The 18,031-nt window shown below is 35.1% G+C and overlaps 1 protein-coding gene across 1 annotated transcript; it reads left to right on the top strand.

Annotated features, from left to right (window-relative positions):
• Window positions 1-67: 67 nt before the first annotated feature.
• Window positions 68-11,181, top strand: LOC113107048 (coxsackievirus and adenovirus receptor homolog). The gene is made up of 8 exons (XM_026269188.1): window positions 68-202; window positions 1,415-1,520; window positions 3,684-3,847; window positions 4,929-5,130; window positions 7,015-7,164; window positions 7,425-7,547; window positions 8,904-9,042; window positions 10,453-11,181. Exons 2-8 carry the CDS (start codon window positions 1,445-1,447, stop codon window positions 10,697-10,699), a joined length of 1,101 nt encoding a protein of 366 aa, XP_026124973.1. The 5' UTR covers window positions 68-202; window positions 1,415-1,444; the 3' UTR covers window positions 10,700-11,181.
• The last annotated feature ends 6,850 nt before the right edge of the window (window positions 11,182-18,031 follow it).

The following is an 18,031-nucleotide window of genomic DNA, read 5'->3' as shown; positions in this document are numbered from 1 at the left end:
CAGTTCAGCAGCAAGTTTCACTGAGTTTGTGACTCTCAAGCTGTGATTGGTGGAGGGCTGTGAGGGGCGGAGCCTTAGAGGAAACACCTGTTTACCTGCTTCAGGTGAGAGTGAGAGTTGGATAGAGGAACTAGCAAAGAAAACACCTCATAGCACCGCTGAGTTTGTTGGATTACGCTACATTTGGTTGTTCCATTAAAAGGTAATTTTTATTTGTTTCTCAGAAATCCTTTTTTTTTAAGTTATGTAAGCTGTATGTTAACAAAAGAACTTGTTGTGATAGGAAGGACTGCAGTTTGGACTTTGCCCTTTATAAAAGCTAACAGAGATGAAATTCTTGCCTGCTCTGACCTCCATTAATTAGTTTTTCTGGCTTATTTAATTTCTTCTGAGACTGAAATGATTACTGTAGACCGTCAGCAAGCAAGTGCTCAAATAAGGCTTACTGAATTAAAAGCAGCCTGATTTCATTCTGAAAGGTGTGTGTGTATAGTACATGTTTAAGCTCTATTCAGTTTTTTAGGGGACTCTCTTCCTCAAGGTTTAATTAATGTGTGTTTTATTGGCATCTATGTTGCCACATGATTTCTTCCTATGTAAAATTATAAACATAAAGATAACAATCACAGTTTCTGTGGTTTGAGAGTCCTTTGTTTCTGATAACTCTACCTCATTATAATGTTTGAGTCGTATTCTGTATGAACTGGCATTCTCTTGAGTGATTTGCATTTTATACATGCATGCAAATAGTAATAGGCAGAAACATCAGTCAGACAGTGTTTGAGATGTTTGGATTTGCCCATCTCGTCAAAATATCCTTTATATATATATATATATATATATATATATATATATATATATATATATATATATATATATATATAATCCCTATATATATAAATTCATTATAGTGAATGTGCTTAATGCTACTTCAAAAATAATTTAAATAGTTCTATTTTTTGTAATGATATAGTATTGTATTTTATTTACATGCTTTTAGATATTTCAGCTTTTATAAAATAGTCAAGAAAAAAAATATATTATTCAACAGAAATGTTATAAAATATAGATTTTTTTTCCTCATAAAACAGACAATATATTTAAAAAAAAATTGTCTATCATATATATTTCACTTGAATCATATCATATATAGAGATAGATAGATAGATAGATAGATAGATAGATAGATAGATAGATAGATAGATAGATAGATAGATAGATAGATAGATAGATAGATAGATAGATGATTTATTTTTTCCACCTTTGAATCAAAACTCAAGACTATCTCATTTCAGCTCAAATGACATTTGAATTTGCCATATGTGAGAACCTTATCAGAGTCAGATGATTCACGCTTGCAAATGAGGTGTCCAGTGAGCGAGGGACAATGACAGTCTGTGCTTTTTCCCCCCAGGTTTTCTGTGAGAGAAGCTGACATTTGGCGATGAGCAAGTTCTGCTTTAACTCCCCCTTACCTTTGGCTGCATTATACATCACTGCAGTATGTCTGAATCATGCAGGTGTGTAAAATATTACTTTTATTAATTTATTTAACATTCTCTTTGGGGGCTTTCTGTGTTAAAGGTCACTTTTCTTTTCACTTTGTGTGAGCTGTATCGAGTTTCTACAGCAGTCTAAGTGTGACCATGGTATGCATAACTTAACCCTGCATATTAAGAAGTTACACTGGCCTCCCACTCCACTTTCTAGCGCTGAATATTACTTGATCTGAGGTTCACTTCAATGCACTTGTAAAGTCATTCAAGTCAAGTCAAGTCTGCTTTTTTGTCAATTCTTCCACATGTACAGTACATACATACAGAGAATTTAAATTGCATTAGTCTCAGACCCTTGTTACATACAGATAACACAGTAGAGCATAAAAATACACTGTATTTTTACAACAGTATGCAATGAAGACGTATAAAAACACTGCAACACACAAGACGAAAAAAACACAAAAATACAGTTCTGACGGGAGAGAGAGAAGCCGCTGCCTGTGGACGCGCCGCCATCTTTTATAATGCATTTCAGATTTTAAAAAGCAGCAGATGTAGTGTGCATAAAACAATAAGGTCATTCATTATCTGTGAGCGGGATTTGCTGTGTATTAAATGCACTGAAATGATAGAGCATGAAAATGTGTGATTTTCTTTTTTTCTTTTGTATTGCATTGCATTGATGCTCTCAGGGTTTTAACCCAGCATGTTGCTCAACACATTCATGCTTGGACTGTCTTTATTCCAGCTGAGAGAGACGATCCATAAATCACACAGACACTCCCTGTGTTTTGTGTGAATGCACAGTACTAACAGAAATGACACAGTCGTCTGACATGTTCTGTTGTTTTGGTGGTGCTAACAACAAGACGAACGTGACAATCTGTAGCATATCTCCCCAAAAAATAAATAAATAGCAGACTCCCCTAGCAGAGACTGCTCATCTGTACTCAAAGCAGTTTTTGGTGATTTTGAGACACAAAGACTGACAGGAGTATCTGAGGACTGTGGAGCTCTTCTGTTCACGTTGCAGAGATCATCATGTCTTTTCCTTCAGTCAGTTTCTGATGACAGTAAACTGTTGTTGTTTGATTACATTTGTGTAACCATGACAGCAGTGGCCTTTTGGCAAATTTTACAAACATTCTCAGAACTTTGGACAAGGGACTGGCAAGGTTCTCTCAAAATGATGAACGTTCTTCCACTAATGTTAACTTAATATTCACTTTAATAATGTTTTTTTTTTTTTTTTTTGCATTTAAACATGCAAAAGTTCTCTATGATGTTCCCAAAATGATCAAATTGAATGTTCCCCTCAATCACATAACCAAAAAAAAAAAAAAAAAAAAATATATATATATATATATATATATATAAAGCATTTCACACTTTTGATCATTGTGAGAACATTTAGAAATACAATTTTCATAATTGGGAATGTTAGCAAATTTTCTTATTTTGTTAACTGGGAATGTACTCAAGATGTTAGCACAAAAAAACATACATCTTTCATGGAATGTTTTTATTTTCAGAAATGTTTTGGTATATACATTTTTTTATGTTGCTACATGTTTCAGAATGTTCAGAGAAAATAAAAAATATAAATAAAAAAAAAACATAAAAAGTTCATTTAATTGTATAACCCAGGTAAATAAATGTAAATGTTTTTAAAAACATTATTTAAAAATGGACGTTTTAAAACGTTTAAATAGAATTTAAAAAAAAAATGTATAACTTATCAGGAACATTAATAAACATTTTTGTAAGCTCTAAATATTCTCAAAAACATTATCTATACATTGTTCATGGTAAGTTTGTGTGCGCGTGTGCATCTGTTGCACACGGCTGCTAAATTGCATCTGTTTTTGGTTCAAGAAACTCTGACTTTCGAAAAAGCATAGGATATGAGCTCTTTAAAATCGATGTGCCAAAAATGCTTCGCAGCAGGGGTTCTCAATTGGTAAGTTACAAAAGTTCAGTTCTGATAGGAAAAATGTTTTTGAATGGAAATGCTAAAATGCAACCGACCATATCATGAGTAGTAAAGACAGAACTATAGAAATGTTTACTGGCTTTAACCAATGTCTTTGAGAACCATTGACTTGAACAGAGGGAAAATTTCAGTTCAGAATGAATGACCATTAATCCATTATTCTGTGTGTCTCTCACTCTGTGAACCTTTAGCTTTGGCCGTACAGGTGACATCGACAGGACCACAGACCCTCAAGAAAGCCCAGGGGGAGAGTGTTACTCTGGGCTGCACATACACCTTGGATGCTGCGGATACTGGAGACCTGGACATTGAGTGGACACGCGTCAGTCAAGACATGACCCAGAAAGATGAGCTGGTGAGAGAGTGCTGAGAATACAGAATTGAGATTTGAGCACATTCAAGCACATTCTGTGTTGATACTCAGGCTTGGTCCTAGCATCTTTGAGAAATAGCAAAGATGAAAATAGATCTTTCGTCTTTAGAAAGCATCAGAATGTGCTTAAAATACACTTCTAAAGAAGTTTCTTAGAAGACATTAGGGTAATTGGCAATGTGAACCCACATCTATTTGCATAGCATTTTTAAATCGCTGTTATATACTGTATAAAGGTTATTTTCATTACTTTCAACTAAAACCAATATTTTATATATGTGTGTGTGTGTTACAATATAAAAATAAATCAAATTGTTATTTAATACAAATGACAAAAGTGCAGCACACAAATTATTGAATTAAAAACTAATTCAAAATATTCATAAACTAATAGTACATCAACAATATCGGTATTAGAGTTAACCAAATCTAGAAGGATACTTGAAATAAACAAAATAAAATAAATTATATATAGAGTTCAATTACTTAATTAATATAAATTATAATAAAACTGAATCAATTACAATTTAATGATATTTTAAATATAATAAAATACAATGAAAATAATGAATGAACTATATAGGTGTTTAAAAAACAAATGTCAAAACGTCTTTTAATTCCAATTAGAATTTAAATTCAAAATTGATTTTCGAAACCAAGGAATTCCTGCATTACACGCTGACCTCTGTTAAAATAACAAACCAAAAAAAAAAAAAAAATGAGAGCATTATAATCATATTAAAAATAACACTGACTTGGACTTAATGTTATTGGCACTAAAGTTAAACTCGTGTTAGCTGAGAGACTGGAATATTTGTCACACTGCATGACACATCTGTTGTTTTTGATAAGACAAGAATGTAGGAATGTTTTCTCATCAGTCGTATCATCTTGATGGATTTTTTGTCATTTCCTCTCATTTCTACCTTGTCCAAACCGCTTAAACTCAGGTTTTCCTGGGATGCGTGTGGAGATTCGAAGAAATCTGTGTCTTAATGCCGGCAGGTGGTTAGACCTGTTTTATTAGATAAGACTCACTGAGCTGTGTTTCTCTGTCTGACAGATCTTATCCTACACTGGAGGGAAACAGTTCCAGCTAGGAAGCCCAGACCTGATGAGTCGCTTTAAGTTTGTTGGCGACCCGAGCCGCAGCGACGCATCGGTCAACCTTACCAGCGTCAAGGTCTTGGACACAGCCACGTACCAGTGCAAAGTGAAGAAGACACCCGGCATCGATTCGAGGAAAGTCACTTTAGTAGTGCTGGGTGAGGATGTGCTCTTTCTGTGACTCTGCTGACCGGTTCTGACACTCTTGTCAAGCCGCCAGGTTTCTGTTTTACCGGTTCTCCCCTCCCTAGCCTGCCCCTTTCATCCAGTCGCTTATGATGACATGACTGAAATGGTAGGTGGGGTGGACGCTCTTTGTTCACGTCTGTTTTCCTCTGCTAATCTCGGCCCAACCCTGCCACCTCCTCTGTCTAGAGACTCAATGATTTCCACCCACCGGCTCAGTGCTGGAAGCTTTTCATCCAATGGTTCTATGAATAGTTTCATTTTTAGACTAGCTTGTTTCTATTTGAGATATATATATATATATATATATATATATATATATATATATATATATATATATATATATATATATATATATATATATATATATATATATATATAGAATTTGATCACAGGAATTAATTAGATTTGAATGTATACTAAAAAAAAGAAAAACATTATTTACATCATAATAATATTTCAGAATATTAAATTTTGTCCTGTATTTTTGATCAAATAAATGCAGCCTTGATTAGCATTTAATGAATAGTTGTACAGCCATGTAAAATATTTTACGCTTTTGATCCATATAAATTATTCCCCTCCAGTTAACAAAACAATATCCATAATAATAATAATAGCAATAGCAAAATAATAATGATACTTTTTATTTTTAGTTTTTATCAATATTTTTTATTGTGTGTGTGTGTGTGTGTATATTATGTGTTTATTTTTCATTAGTTTGGGATTTTTAATCTGTCTGTATTTTATAATGTCTGCTTTACATTTATTTTTACTTAAGTTTTAGTTAATTTAGGACACAAAGAACACTAAATGAAAATGAGAAATGGTGCCCTGGCAGCTAACTTTAATAAAATAAACTAACTCAAATATAATAAAATATATAAAATGTATATAAACTTTGAAATATTTATTTTTCTACTAGATTATAATTTTTTAAGATTAATTTTTTATGTTTTTTTAGTTTTCATTAATTATAAAAACAATATATTGAATATTTTCACAGTATATTTGTGATGGTTCGGCTAGCAACAAAATTAGGTAGCATTGTGAAAGTGAAGTGACATTCAGCCAAGTATGGTGACCCATACTCAGAATTTGTGCTCTGCATTTAACCCATCCGAAATGCGCACACACACAGAGCAGTGAACACACACACACTGTGAACACACACCCGGAGCAGTGGGCAGCCATTTATGCTGCGGCGCCCAGGGAGCAGTTGGGGGTTCGATGCCTTGCTCAAGGACACCTAAGTCGTGGTATTGAAGGTGGAGAGAGAGCTGTTTGTGCACTCCCCCCACCCACAATTCCGTCCGGCCCGAGACTAGAACTCACAACCCTTCGATTGGGAGTCCGACTCTTTAACCATTAGGCCACAACTTCCCCAAAAAATCATGCAATGCTTTTAATAAAAAAATAATAGTATTATTTCCATGTGGCCATTCAGTTTTCTATACATCGTGACACAAAATTCATAGTCCTTCCTTGTCTCGCAACTCGCAAATATGAGTGTCAACATGAAAGTGCATTTACAGCCTGCTGTACTTCCTTAAATGTGACGCATTTGTGAAACTTGATATGAGGGGGAAACAAATGAGTATGGCTTGATTTTATCTATGAGGAATAATTTTATTTTTTAAAACTGATGAGTTGCACCAGAATGCATGCAGTCAGGTGTTATGTGTATTTCAAGCATGTATGTCAAATGTCAAATTAAAATGAAAAAAATATATTATATGTTTTCTACTGTCCAGCCCCAGTACATGTTATGGGTTCAAAACAAATCTGTTTGCTCCATGCATCTGTGATGTGATTTGGTCCATCACGTCTGATTGTTTTCTTATGGTTTCTTTCAGTACGACCTTCGCCCCCCAAATGCTGGGTGGAAGGTAGCGAGGAGAAGGGTGGAACCGTTTCCCTCCGCTGCAAGTCTTCCCAGGGTTCATCTCCTCTAAAATATACATGGACGAAAGAAAGCGGAAACCTGCCACCAACCGCAACACAGAGTGAGTTCCCACTGGTGAACGCAGGTCTAGTGCAACACTACTCAGTAAATACTTCAAGTGAAAGTTTAATATTTGGTACTGCTTGAATAGCTTCAGGCCTGTGCGTTGTCAAGCCAAATACAGCTGCTGTAGATGAAAACAAAAACATTTTTTGAGCCTCATGGCAACCAAACAAGTTTTTCTGTGTGCAATCTGCTGTAAACGATGCTGCAGGGCTTTTTGCAATGGCTGCACATTCTGAATGGCTCTTTTGTTTGAAGGTCCCCAGACCGGAGAGCTGCTGATCAGAAACCACAGTGAAAGCTACACAGGGAGGTACCTTTGTGAGGTCAGCAATGAAGTAGGCACTGAACGATGCACATACGCCCTTCAAGCATATAACCGTAAGTATGGGTGGGTCGGGAATGTATCATCACACCTAAGCTTCACTTAACGTCAAAGTGAGCGCATCAAACAACAACCTGTCAAATCAAGTGTCATGTCTCTGACAGAAAGACAAAAGAAAGAATTAAACCTGTGAACCAACTCCAGGGTAGGGCTAAAGTAGCCTAATGTTAATTACACCATAAACCTGTCTTTTTAGTCTTCAAGAGCCAGATATTGGTGTCATGTCATTGAATTTATATTTAATGTAGGGCTGCATAACAGTTAATCACAATGTTTACATGCTATATGTGTGTGCACTGTGTATATTTTTATGTATATACAAATACACACTCGTATGTAAAAAAATATGTGTATGTTTATGTATTTAATACAATTTATATTATTATTATTATTATTATTATTATTATTTATATTAATAAATTATATATACATTTTATATATAAATCTAATTGTTTTTCTTAATATGTACGTGTGTACATGTGTGTATGTATGTATATATATATATATATAAATGCATGTATAAATATACAGAGTACACAGATAGTATGTAAACAAACTTATTTTGAATGCGATTAATCCCGATTAGTCATTTTGCAGTCACTTATTTACTTATTTATTTAGTCACTTATTTAATGTGATCACAATTTAATACAAAGCATTGTAAGTTACTAATTATAAAGCTTTCATGCATGGTTATTCTAACAACGCATGAATTATACAGAAAGCGAACAAAGAACATTTACATTATCAGTCACTGACTTCAGTCTATTACTTAAAAAAAAAAATCCCATTATAATCAATGAGGCTGTATACATTCTTACATACTTACATGGTACGTACATTTGCTTATTTTGTTTATGATGAGTATTCACGAGAGTGTAGTATTCAGTCAGCGAATGTGCACACTGTACAAAACTCAGGTGTTTCACTGATGACACATCTGAATGCCTCTGATTGGCTGTTGAATTCATAAGCTCAAAAGAATCGTGTGTGATTGGTTTTAATGTGCAACACTGTGAACACACCTAAAAAGAAATGTGATGTAACAGGAGCAGATGCCAATCACCTTAAATCTAGAAAAATCCAGACATTCTCTTATGTATTCAGCAGATTTCTGTTCATACCTCATATTCAGGGTAACTGCAGAAGCTTATCTGTTTATAGAGGCCATCATGCAGTGTCCTTGAATGAAATATGAAGAGTTTTTGTGCCCACGTTATTTTCATAAACCTATTTATTCTCCAGATGATTTCGTGAGACTGAATATTTCGTGAAACTTCAGATTAACTGTTTCTCGGGTTAAGCATGAGCCACTGCATAATCTGTCTTTTATCTAAATCTTTCATCTCTAGCAACGAATAAAGCGGGAGTGATTGCTGGAGCTGTGATTGGTGCACTGCTGTTGCTGCTCCTCCTCCTTTTGCTAATCTGGCTCCTGATTTGCTGTTGCAACAAGCGACGCTATGAAAAAGAGATTGCCAATGAGATCAGGTGAGATATTTCTTGGTTTATTTTAAATTGAAATAAAACTGAAGTAATGGCCCCAAATTAAGAATAAATTCCAACAGTTAAATCTGGCTACAATGTATGGCTGCAATTTATATTGTGGCCACGATTGAACTAAAACAAGGGAAATACTTGATAAAATGCTGAAAATAATTTTTAATTCTTGGAAAAGAATTCTAGTCCAGAATATATTTTTGTCTGCATGGATTGGTGGTTGATTGAATGCTGAGATGTGGGCGATGCATTTAAAAATGGAGGCAGATGAACGAAAGCTAGCAGGGGAGGGTGATTGGAGAAGCATGGCTTATGTCACCATATGTCACTTCCACAAGAAGTTCTAGTTATATATAATTTTTAATTATAAGGCAAAGTGTGAACATGCATTATTAATGCCTTTGCTGTCTCAAGTCCAGAATATCAACGCAAGACATTGCAGTTGAATAGGGACAAATGTCAACTAATAGATATCTCCATTCTCCACCAGTTGATGAATTGCAGTGCATTAAGACAACTTTGCACTGTTTTGTATCACAAGTTTCTAAAAAAATTTTTTTAATATGCTAATTTTGGCTTAAAAAGGGTGAAAATCAATAAAGCGCAAGTGGCGCTAGTTTACATTTTTGGTAACACTTTAGAATAGGTAACACTATTTAACTATTAACTACGACATTTCTTTCAATAAATTCTTAATTTGCTGCTTATTAATAGTTAGTAAGGTTGTTAGGTTTAGGTATTGGGTAAGATTAGGAATGTAGAATAAGGTATTAATATGTTTTTAATTAGCACTAATACATGGCTAATATTCTAGAAATATGCATGCTAATAAGCAACTAATAGGTGTTACCTAATCTAAAGTGTTACCTTTTTGTACAACAAAGGCTTTCCACATATTTAACCTAAAAACTTAAATTCAGTTGCTAGAGGAAATTTAAGCATAATCAACTTGATTGTACAAGTCATTTCAATTCAAATTACATTAAACATTCAAATTAGAATTTCATGTAACTTATCAAAATAAGTTGAGTAATGTCAAATAATTAGAATAATTAGAGGTGGGGGGTATAAATTCCATTCAAAGTATTTTTGTCTCAAAAACGTGAGCGGTTTGAATGGGCTCAACACTGGCATACAGTCTGACTACATGCTCATAACCTTCCCTTCAGCAGCGAAAGTAGATCATAGTTGAAGAATGTTTCACAACAAATCATGGGTAAAAGCCTTCTGAGTAATCAGGAGTACTGGTTACTCATCAGTCACAACCACACCCAGTAGTGATGCTCTCAACTGGATTAGTCACAGATACATGCATGCGACCTCTTTCTACTGCGGCTATACTGTAAATATTCCATTTGGATAACATCAACTGACATGTTTCTTTCCACTACCATGTTTTAGGGAGGACTCTGCAGCTCCAGAGAGTCGCCCAGGCAGCCGTAACTCCAGCTTCCGTTCTATACTAAATTATCGTGTCCATTCGGGGATCCATTACAGCTCTGTGGGCAAAGCCGATGTCTCACGGGTCGGATCGGGCCGCAGCAGCACCCACACAGAACGCGGCAGAGTCCAAAGAGATGCCAGCGTGCTTGCATCTGATCACAGGCCTCCGCTCAGTTATGACAGCAAATATGGATACCCCGTATAACCACTGACATCCTGCCAGGGGACACAGCACTGAAAAGATTAGACTCACTCAAAAGATGCAATACTGTGCAAGACCGTGGCAAGATTGGAGCACATTAAAACTGCACAGAAGTACATTCTCACATGTGCATTTCCCTGTTGTTCAGGATAGAGATCTTCTAATATATATGTGTATTTGTGTTGATGAATTTTTGTATGATTGTTTTATAAGCATTTAGATCAAATGTGGTCATGGTAATAATTTGAATATATTAAACTAACAAACCTTTTAACTTGTATATACTGTAACAATAAATTCAGTCTTTTAAGATTGAAAGTAAAAGATTTAGAAAGTCATCTGAGTGGTTATGTTTTTATATAATCACCCTTGTAAACATCAGATTATATTATGTAAAGCATTATATAGAAATAACGATTGATTGAATTGAATACATTTTTAACAAATGTTCAAAATTTGATTATTTAAATAAATTTAAAAATGAATTAATAATGCCCACTGACCCATATGTGAATTTTTAATAGGAGATGTTTCTATCATCAGAGCTGTTTAAATGACCTGATTGTAAAGGGTTTTTTTTTTTAGATATTTTGAAACAATATGACATGTCCCAGTGCTGTTCCCCACCTTAAGTCAAATTTATTTATGTAGCGCTCTTCACAATGGACAACATTTCAAAGCATCTTTGCTTAAAAATTCCAGAAGGTCCTCATTTGGAAGCTTAATTAAAAGAAAACGATGTCTTAGTATGTTTTTCTGTAAACCCAAGGAAGTAAGCCAAAGGCAAGGAACAAAAAACTTCACAAGGTGTCAGAAGAGGAGAATAAGCAAAACCCTGGGAGAAACCTCAACTTTCCTGTAAGTTTTGCAACATCCTAAAAACATCCTTAAATATATCCTAAAAATAGAATAGTATAGACACTGAAAGTAGCAAGAGGCCAAAGTTTGTACATCAGTTTAAGTAACGAAATAAAATAAAAATAGCACAAACAGTCTGCCTTGTGCAAACGCCCTCTAAAGGCTGAAATACAAAACTCTGTAGGCATCATACATTTGCCAACATGGTAAATGGTCACAGAGAAAAACTTGAACAACTTTGGATAGGTTTACATGACAATGATTGTACTTAATAAAAAAATTAAAGGGGTCATATTATGTTGCTAAAAAGAACATTATTTGGTGTAATGAAATGTGTTCATGCGGTTTAAGCTTCAAAAAAAAAATTTCCACATAATGTACATTATTATTGCTCCTCTATGCCCCGTCTTCTGAAACTTGTGAATTTTTACAAAGCTCGTCGGTCTGAAAATCGAGGTGTGTTCTGATTGGCCAGCTATCCAGTGTGTTGTGATTGGCTGAATGCCTCAAGCAGCGTGTGACGCAAATGTTACGCCCATCACCATAATGTGATGCCGTCTGTCCCGGCGCGACGAGACAAACCAGTAAAACCCATTATAAACAAGGCATTTGTTACATCCAGTGAAAACATAATTACTGATTATAATGACCCAACTGTAACTGCTCAAAACTCACGTTTGAATCATCAGTGGCAAATCCTTTATGTAAACATACTTACAGACTGTGAGTCAGAAGCACCAGACTGTCCTTGCAAAGTTGGAACTGCTCCACTTTATTTTCCACTTTTTTATGTTCTGGAACAGTGTTGTAAATACAACTTAAAACGCTGATTTCTAGTCGTGTCCTCACTTGGAAGAACAAACAAAGTAGTTTTCCTTTCACAATGAAACACACAGCAATTGCACAACATGGCGCCAGCAGTAAGAGTGAGAATAAACGTTACGGCTTCTTTGCGTGAACATTTGGGTGGCTATACAAATCTTCCCACATCGTGATGTAGACAGTCGGGGGTGTTTTAGAACGAGCTGTTTTAGGTAGGCATGGTTGACTTAATTCTTTTATAAAGAATATCTCTTTGAATTTGAGACTTTAGTCTTTGCAACTTTACAGATCTTCTTTGTGCACCAAGAGCTTGTAACATTTTAAAGAGAAATGAAAAATTTCAATTGCATCATGACCCCTTTAAAACACTGGTCACTAGTTGAGGATGTCAGCTACACACCTCCACACATACACGTTTACTGTAAGTACATACTCGCACATGCCTATAGACTGAACACGTAATGACTGAACATGATATGCATTTGCACAACATTTGGCATTATCACAAATTTGCGTTTTTTTTTTTTTTTTTCAGGTTAGGCTAGACAGAGACGATAATGGGGTCTTTTTGCACTCTGAAACCTGTTTTCAAAAGTCTGCATTATCAATCCCCCCCAAATGTCATTGTCATGTAAATAAACAGCCAAAACACATAAAATGTTTTTCCATATTTAGTTGACACACAATTTACCAGACTTTCAAGTTGCTTAACCGGTGTTGCCAAGTCTGCGGTCTTCCCGCGATCCACGGATTGAAACAACCTCAATAACTTGATATTAAAATGCTAATTTAACTCATGTTGCTAGGAGACACATGACAAAACAAAACAACACGTGTTGTAAAATCAGTTCCAAATATTAAACATGTTTCATGTCCTCAGACTGGATGAAATCAGAGACTGAAACAACAAAATGAGTTGTGTGTGTACAGAGCTTGTGCCCACCACACACAGTGTGATTTTTTGTGAAATCTGTCAACCCTGACTGCCCGAACTCTAACTGGCTCTGATTTTTGCCAACTAGTGTCGACTCGTCCAGACTGCAAATCTGTCCTCAAGTCCCAGACTGAAGTTTACCTCAGACAGATCAAACTTGATTGCCAAAGGAGCTTCTGTGGACTGTTTGCCAGCGAAGGGTTTTCTGTTGAATGATTTGAAATAAAATAATATTTATACAATATTTTCAATAATAAATAATAAACAATAATAAAAAAAAAAAAAAAAAAAAAATTTTTTTTAAAAAGCAATGACAGCCATACTTTTTTATGTTTTATGAGTGACTAAAATGAAATCAGGTGAAACCTTTTTTTTTTTTTACTTTGAATTAGGCTATACTTTATTTTCTCTTGTCACTTTTAGTAGTTTTTTGTTCTGTTATTTTTATTAGTTTTGTTATTTTTTTTAAGTATGTCTAAAAATATTTATTTATATTTATATATTATATTAAATATTATATTTGTTTTTATTTATCTTAAATGTTTTAGTTCTGTTTATTTTTGTACTTAAAGACGTGCTGGCTTTTAGCTAGCTGAAATCAAAATTGTCTTTTTAAAATTTTTTTAAAATTTTATTTTAGCTAACATTTATTTTGATTCAAATAACAAAAATAACTGTGGTTTTAGTGTTGTGTGGTTGTGAGTGCATTCATAAAGGCCTTAGTTTTTTTCTCGGTTAACCATTTTTCCCTTGTGATGCACCTGCATTGAGAAGCATTCAGTTCAATCAGCAGAGTGATTTGGAGATGATGGAAAGGAAATAGTTTCTCTGTTTGATTTGCATCTTCCTCTAATAGGCAGGTCAATCAATGCACTGCAGTAGTGTTGTGCACGAGCGCCCCCCGGCTGCAGTGTCACTAGCTCGCCTATTGCTCTGTTCAGCTCCAATCCATTTCTCTGTTTCCACTTTTTCCACAGAGTTGTTTGACTAATAAACTATGAGAAAATAGGTGGACTAGACGGATAATCAAAAGCATGTGAGAGAACGACATGAAATGGTTTGAAATGAAAGTAAGCGCATTTTCACGGCGTGTTTCAGGAACACATAGCCTAGCTACTATACACAGTGTTTTTGTCTTTGCTGATTAATTCGCATTTAATTGCAAAAAGCGAACACGAGTTTCTTTGCCAAGGTTCATTAGACACGAAAAATCTATATTTCGATGCAAAGAAAATCAAGTTAGAACACATAGATTTTTCTTGAAACCATAATTTTTACACCAGCTTGATTTTCTGCAATAAACGCCAGAGCAAAATCATGGGTATTCTGGTTGTTGCCAAGACTGTTATGCAGTTGCTAAGGAGTTTTGAGTTGAATAGCTCATTGCTAAGTTCTTGCTAGCATCAAGCCTCATATTCGGGTATTTTCAGTGTACATCTAATGGATTTTGCTTATATTTTTCCCACCAGTAAAAAATAAATAAAAAAATTGGTGCATGATTGCTTTAAAAATAACAGCAGGCAGTTTGGGTCATTATTCACAAATGGTGCGTTATGAGTTACTAAACTTTGTTTTGGCTGTGCAATGATTCACTGAGACAATTTCTAGAGTTTATATCTGATTTCAATCCAGTAAAATCGCTTAAGTGCATTCAGTAAACCGTGACTGTATCCAATAAGTGCAAAAAGCCCAAACTAATGGCTTCCTGACAGAAATGATATTGTTATTATACACTATGAGATCAGGTTTTATCTGTTCATCTATTGTTTTATGGTTCATTCCTGTTCCTGTAGCATTTGAACCCTATAACTTAAGGAAAAAAATGTGTTGTGTTGTTTTAGGCTATTATGACTTATTCACACAGTGGCAGGAAAATTAACAGGATACAGAGGATAACAAATTGATATTCTGATTCTATTATAATGTTTCACATTACTTGCTCGGTTTTAAAATCCAAAATCCACATAATTCATAGTTGAAGTTGATTAATACCTACTGATTTTGTGAATTGGTGCTGTTGCAGTTTGTCCCTCTGAAATGATGTAACTACCAGAAGGATGATGTCAGTAAGACACCTTTTAGTGAAATGGACTTTTACCAAGAAAACCTATAAAATAATTAAACTGGGGTGTCCAAACTTGGCAGAGTTTAGCTCCAACCCTAATCAAACACACCTGAACCAGCTAATCTAGCTCTTAACAGACAGACTGAAAACTTCCAGGCAGATGTGTTGGGGCTATCCAGAGCTAAACTCTGCAGGACCGAGGTTGGACACCCCTGAATTAAACATGTTTGAGCAGAGAACGAAAATGATCAAACTGAAATATTTCCTAATGAATAGCATGTTTTTCATGTTATAAATGAACAGCGACACAATTGAAATGACTTAAAATCCACCAATTCTTAGTTAAAAGGGGTCAAATGATGCAATGTCAATTTTTCCTTTCTCTTTGGAGTGTAAAAAGCTCTTGGTGCATAAAGAAGATCTATAAAGTTGCAAAAACTAAAGTCTGAAATCTAAAGAGAAATTCTTTATAAAAGTTAAGACTCGTCCACACCCCCCTAAAATGGCTCGTTCTAACACGCCCCCACATCTCTACATCACTATGTGGGAAAATTTGCATAACGCAGATGAGATGTTCACACAAAGAAAGAAGGCGTACCTTTTATTCTCGTTGTAGTATTGTTGTTGACGCCACCGCCATGTCGTATAAACGCTGTATGTTTCACTGTGAAAGCTAAACTTCTAAAAGAGGACACGACTAGAAATCATGTTTAAATCACATTTATAATGGGTTTTATGTTTATGTCTCATCGCTCCGGCCGGACAGGGCATCACAGTATGTTAAGGGGCTTAACATTTCCATCACACACTTGAGGTATTCAGCCAATCACAACGCACTGGACAGCTGGCCAATCAGAGCACAAATCGCTTTTCAGACCGGTGAGCTTTGTAAAAATCGATGCATTTCAGAAGGAGGGGCATAGAGGAGAAACAATAATGTACAGTATGTGGAAAATAATGTTGTTGTTTTTTACCTTAAACCACATAAACACATTTCATTACACCAAATAATGTTCTTTTTAGCTGCATGACCCCTTCAAAGTGAAATCTTGATGAAAAGAAAACTAATTCGCATGACTCCATCTTTAAAAAATAGTCAGTTTAATATTTTCTCCAGTATATTAGCATGAGGACATGAAAATGTACCATTAATTTTCTTTCAAAAGGAACTATAGTTGTGTGTTTGTCTAATTAAATCACTTTTGTATCGATCTATATGAATGCATTGTGATTTATTATTGAATAACCGTGACAGCTTTCATGGTTTATGAGTTGTTTGGATTCACAAACAGAATACTGTAGGTTCTCCTGATTAACCGAGGCTTCAATCTGTCAGATCTGTGGGTAAAATGTCAGGGTCATGTAAGTATTCTCACTATCAGAGGAAACTGACTGCCGGGTTGCTAAGGAAACGAGAAGACGTTTGGCTCAAGGCAAGGACCGCTGGAGGTGTTTGAATATTTTCAGCAAAATTAACAGAGAGCATCGAAGTTCATCAAGAGCAGCACGCTTACGCTGGCTGCGTTATCTGCTGCATGTTAAATAGCCATGTTCCAATTAAGACGCATGGTGCATGTGAATGTCAGGAGAGCTATATTTGTCTAGTCTTTCTCAGCGCCTCGTATCCTCGTAATGTGTTTGGGTGGAATGTGTGCTAGTCAAATAAAACCTGTGGACATCCAGGGTGCATTAGCACAGGAAGGATGAGTGCAAGCAAAGCAGTCCGACTGCCACCAGATTTGGCTTCCATTTACATTGGGCACATCTGAACAATTATACAGTATAATTGAGAACAGATGCCATTCAGCGTATGGCATAGAAACAAAGATTAATATATATTATAATCTCAGTTTCTTTCCTTCCAATAGCCTACTGGATATGTGCCTACAGCCCTGTTAAAATATGTTTAAAAAGGTCAACCTTTAATAAATGTTTATCTACATCCTTTCAGCCTGAAATTTTTGACACAATGATTTATTTTTGGTGTGAAAAAGGCTGATTTCCTATATTTCCCTCTTAATTTAAGCATACTAAACTATTTTTTACTCTTTCATATATAAAATATTTTATTCATTTATTTCACAGTCTAAGAAAATATCAAAAAATAGTTGAAAAAATGGGTAAAAGCCAGTTTACTCATTTGCATTAATGCTCTAACCAACACATTTTGTCATGTTCATGAATGTAGAATTGTTACAACATGAAGCTTACTATCAGAAAGTAAATGACTCTGGCTGAATGATCACCACACCAGTGTTTGGATCACCCTTTTTCCAGTATTTGACCATGTTTTTGTGCATGTGCACCTGTTTAGATGTGCATCTGAATAAATAAAAGGACATACCTTCCGACCTTTTGAATTGAACCACAATGTCTGGATGGTGGTTAAAATGATTAGTCATGCTTCTGTGCCATAAAACACACTGCTTTAAATATGGTTATGGTCAGTGTATGAAATCATCCTTCAAATCTGGCTTCATAGCAGACGTATAAAAGTCAGGCGGCTATTGTCAAGAGCTTTCATCACCAAACACAGCAATTCAGCTTCAATTTTCTCCCTATCATTTACTATTTCTAAAAAAAAGAATGCATTTCACAATGACAGAACATCATTTTCTGGTATTTTTATCTCCTAAATGCACAAGGAGCCTGAGCA

Source organism: Carassius auratus, chromosome 8 (genome assembly GCF_003368295.1).
Source record: "Carassius auratus strain Wakin chromosome 8, ASM336829v1, whole genome shotgun sequence".
Classification (NCBI taxonomy): domain Eukaryota; kingdom Metazoa; phylum Chordata; class Actinopteri; order Cypriniformes; family Cyprinidae; genus Carassius; species Carassius auratus.
The sequence above is the reverse complement of the archived record's forward strand: the minus strand, read 5'-3'. Positions and strand labels throughout refer to the sequence as shown.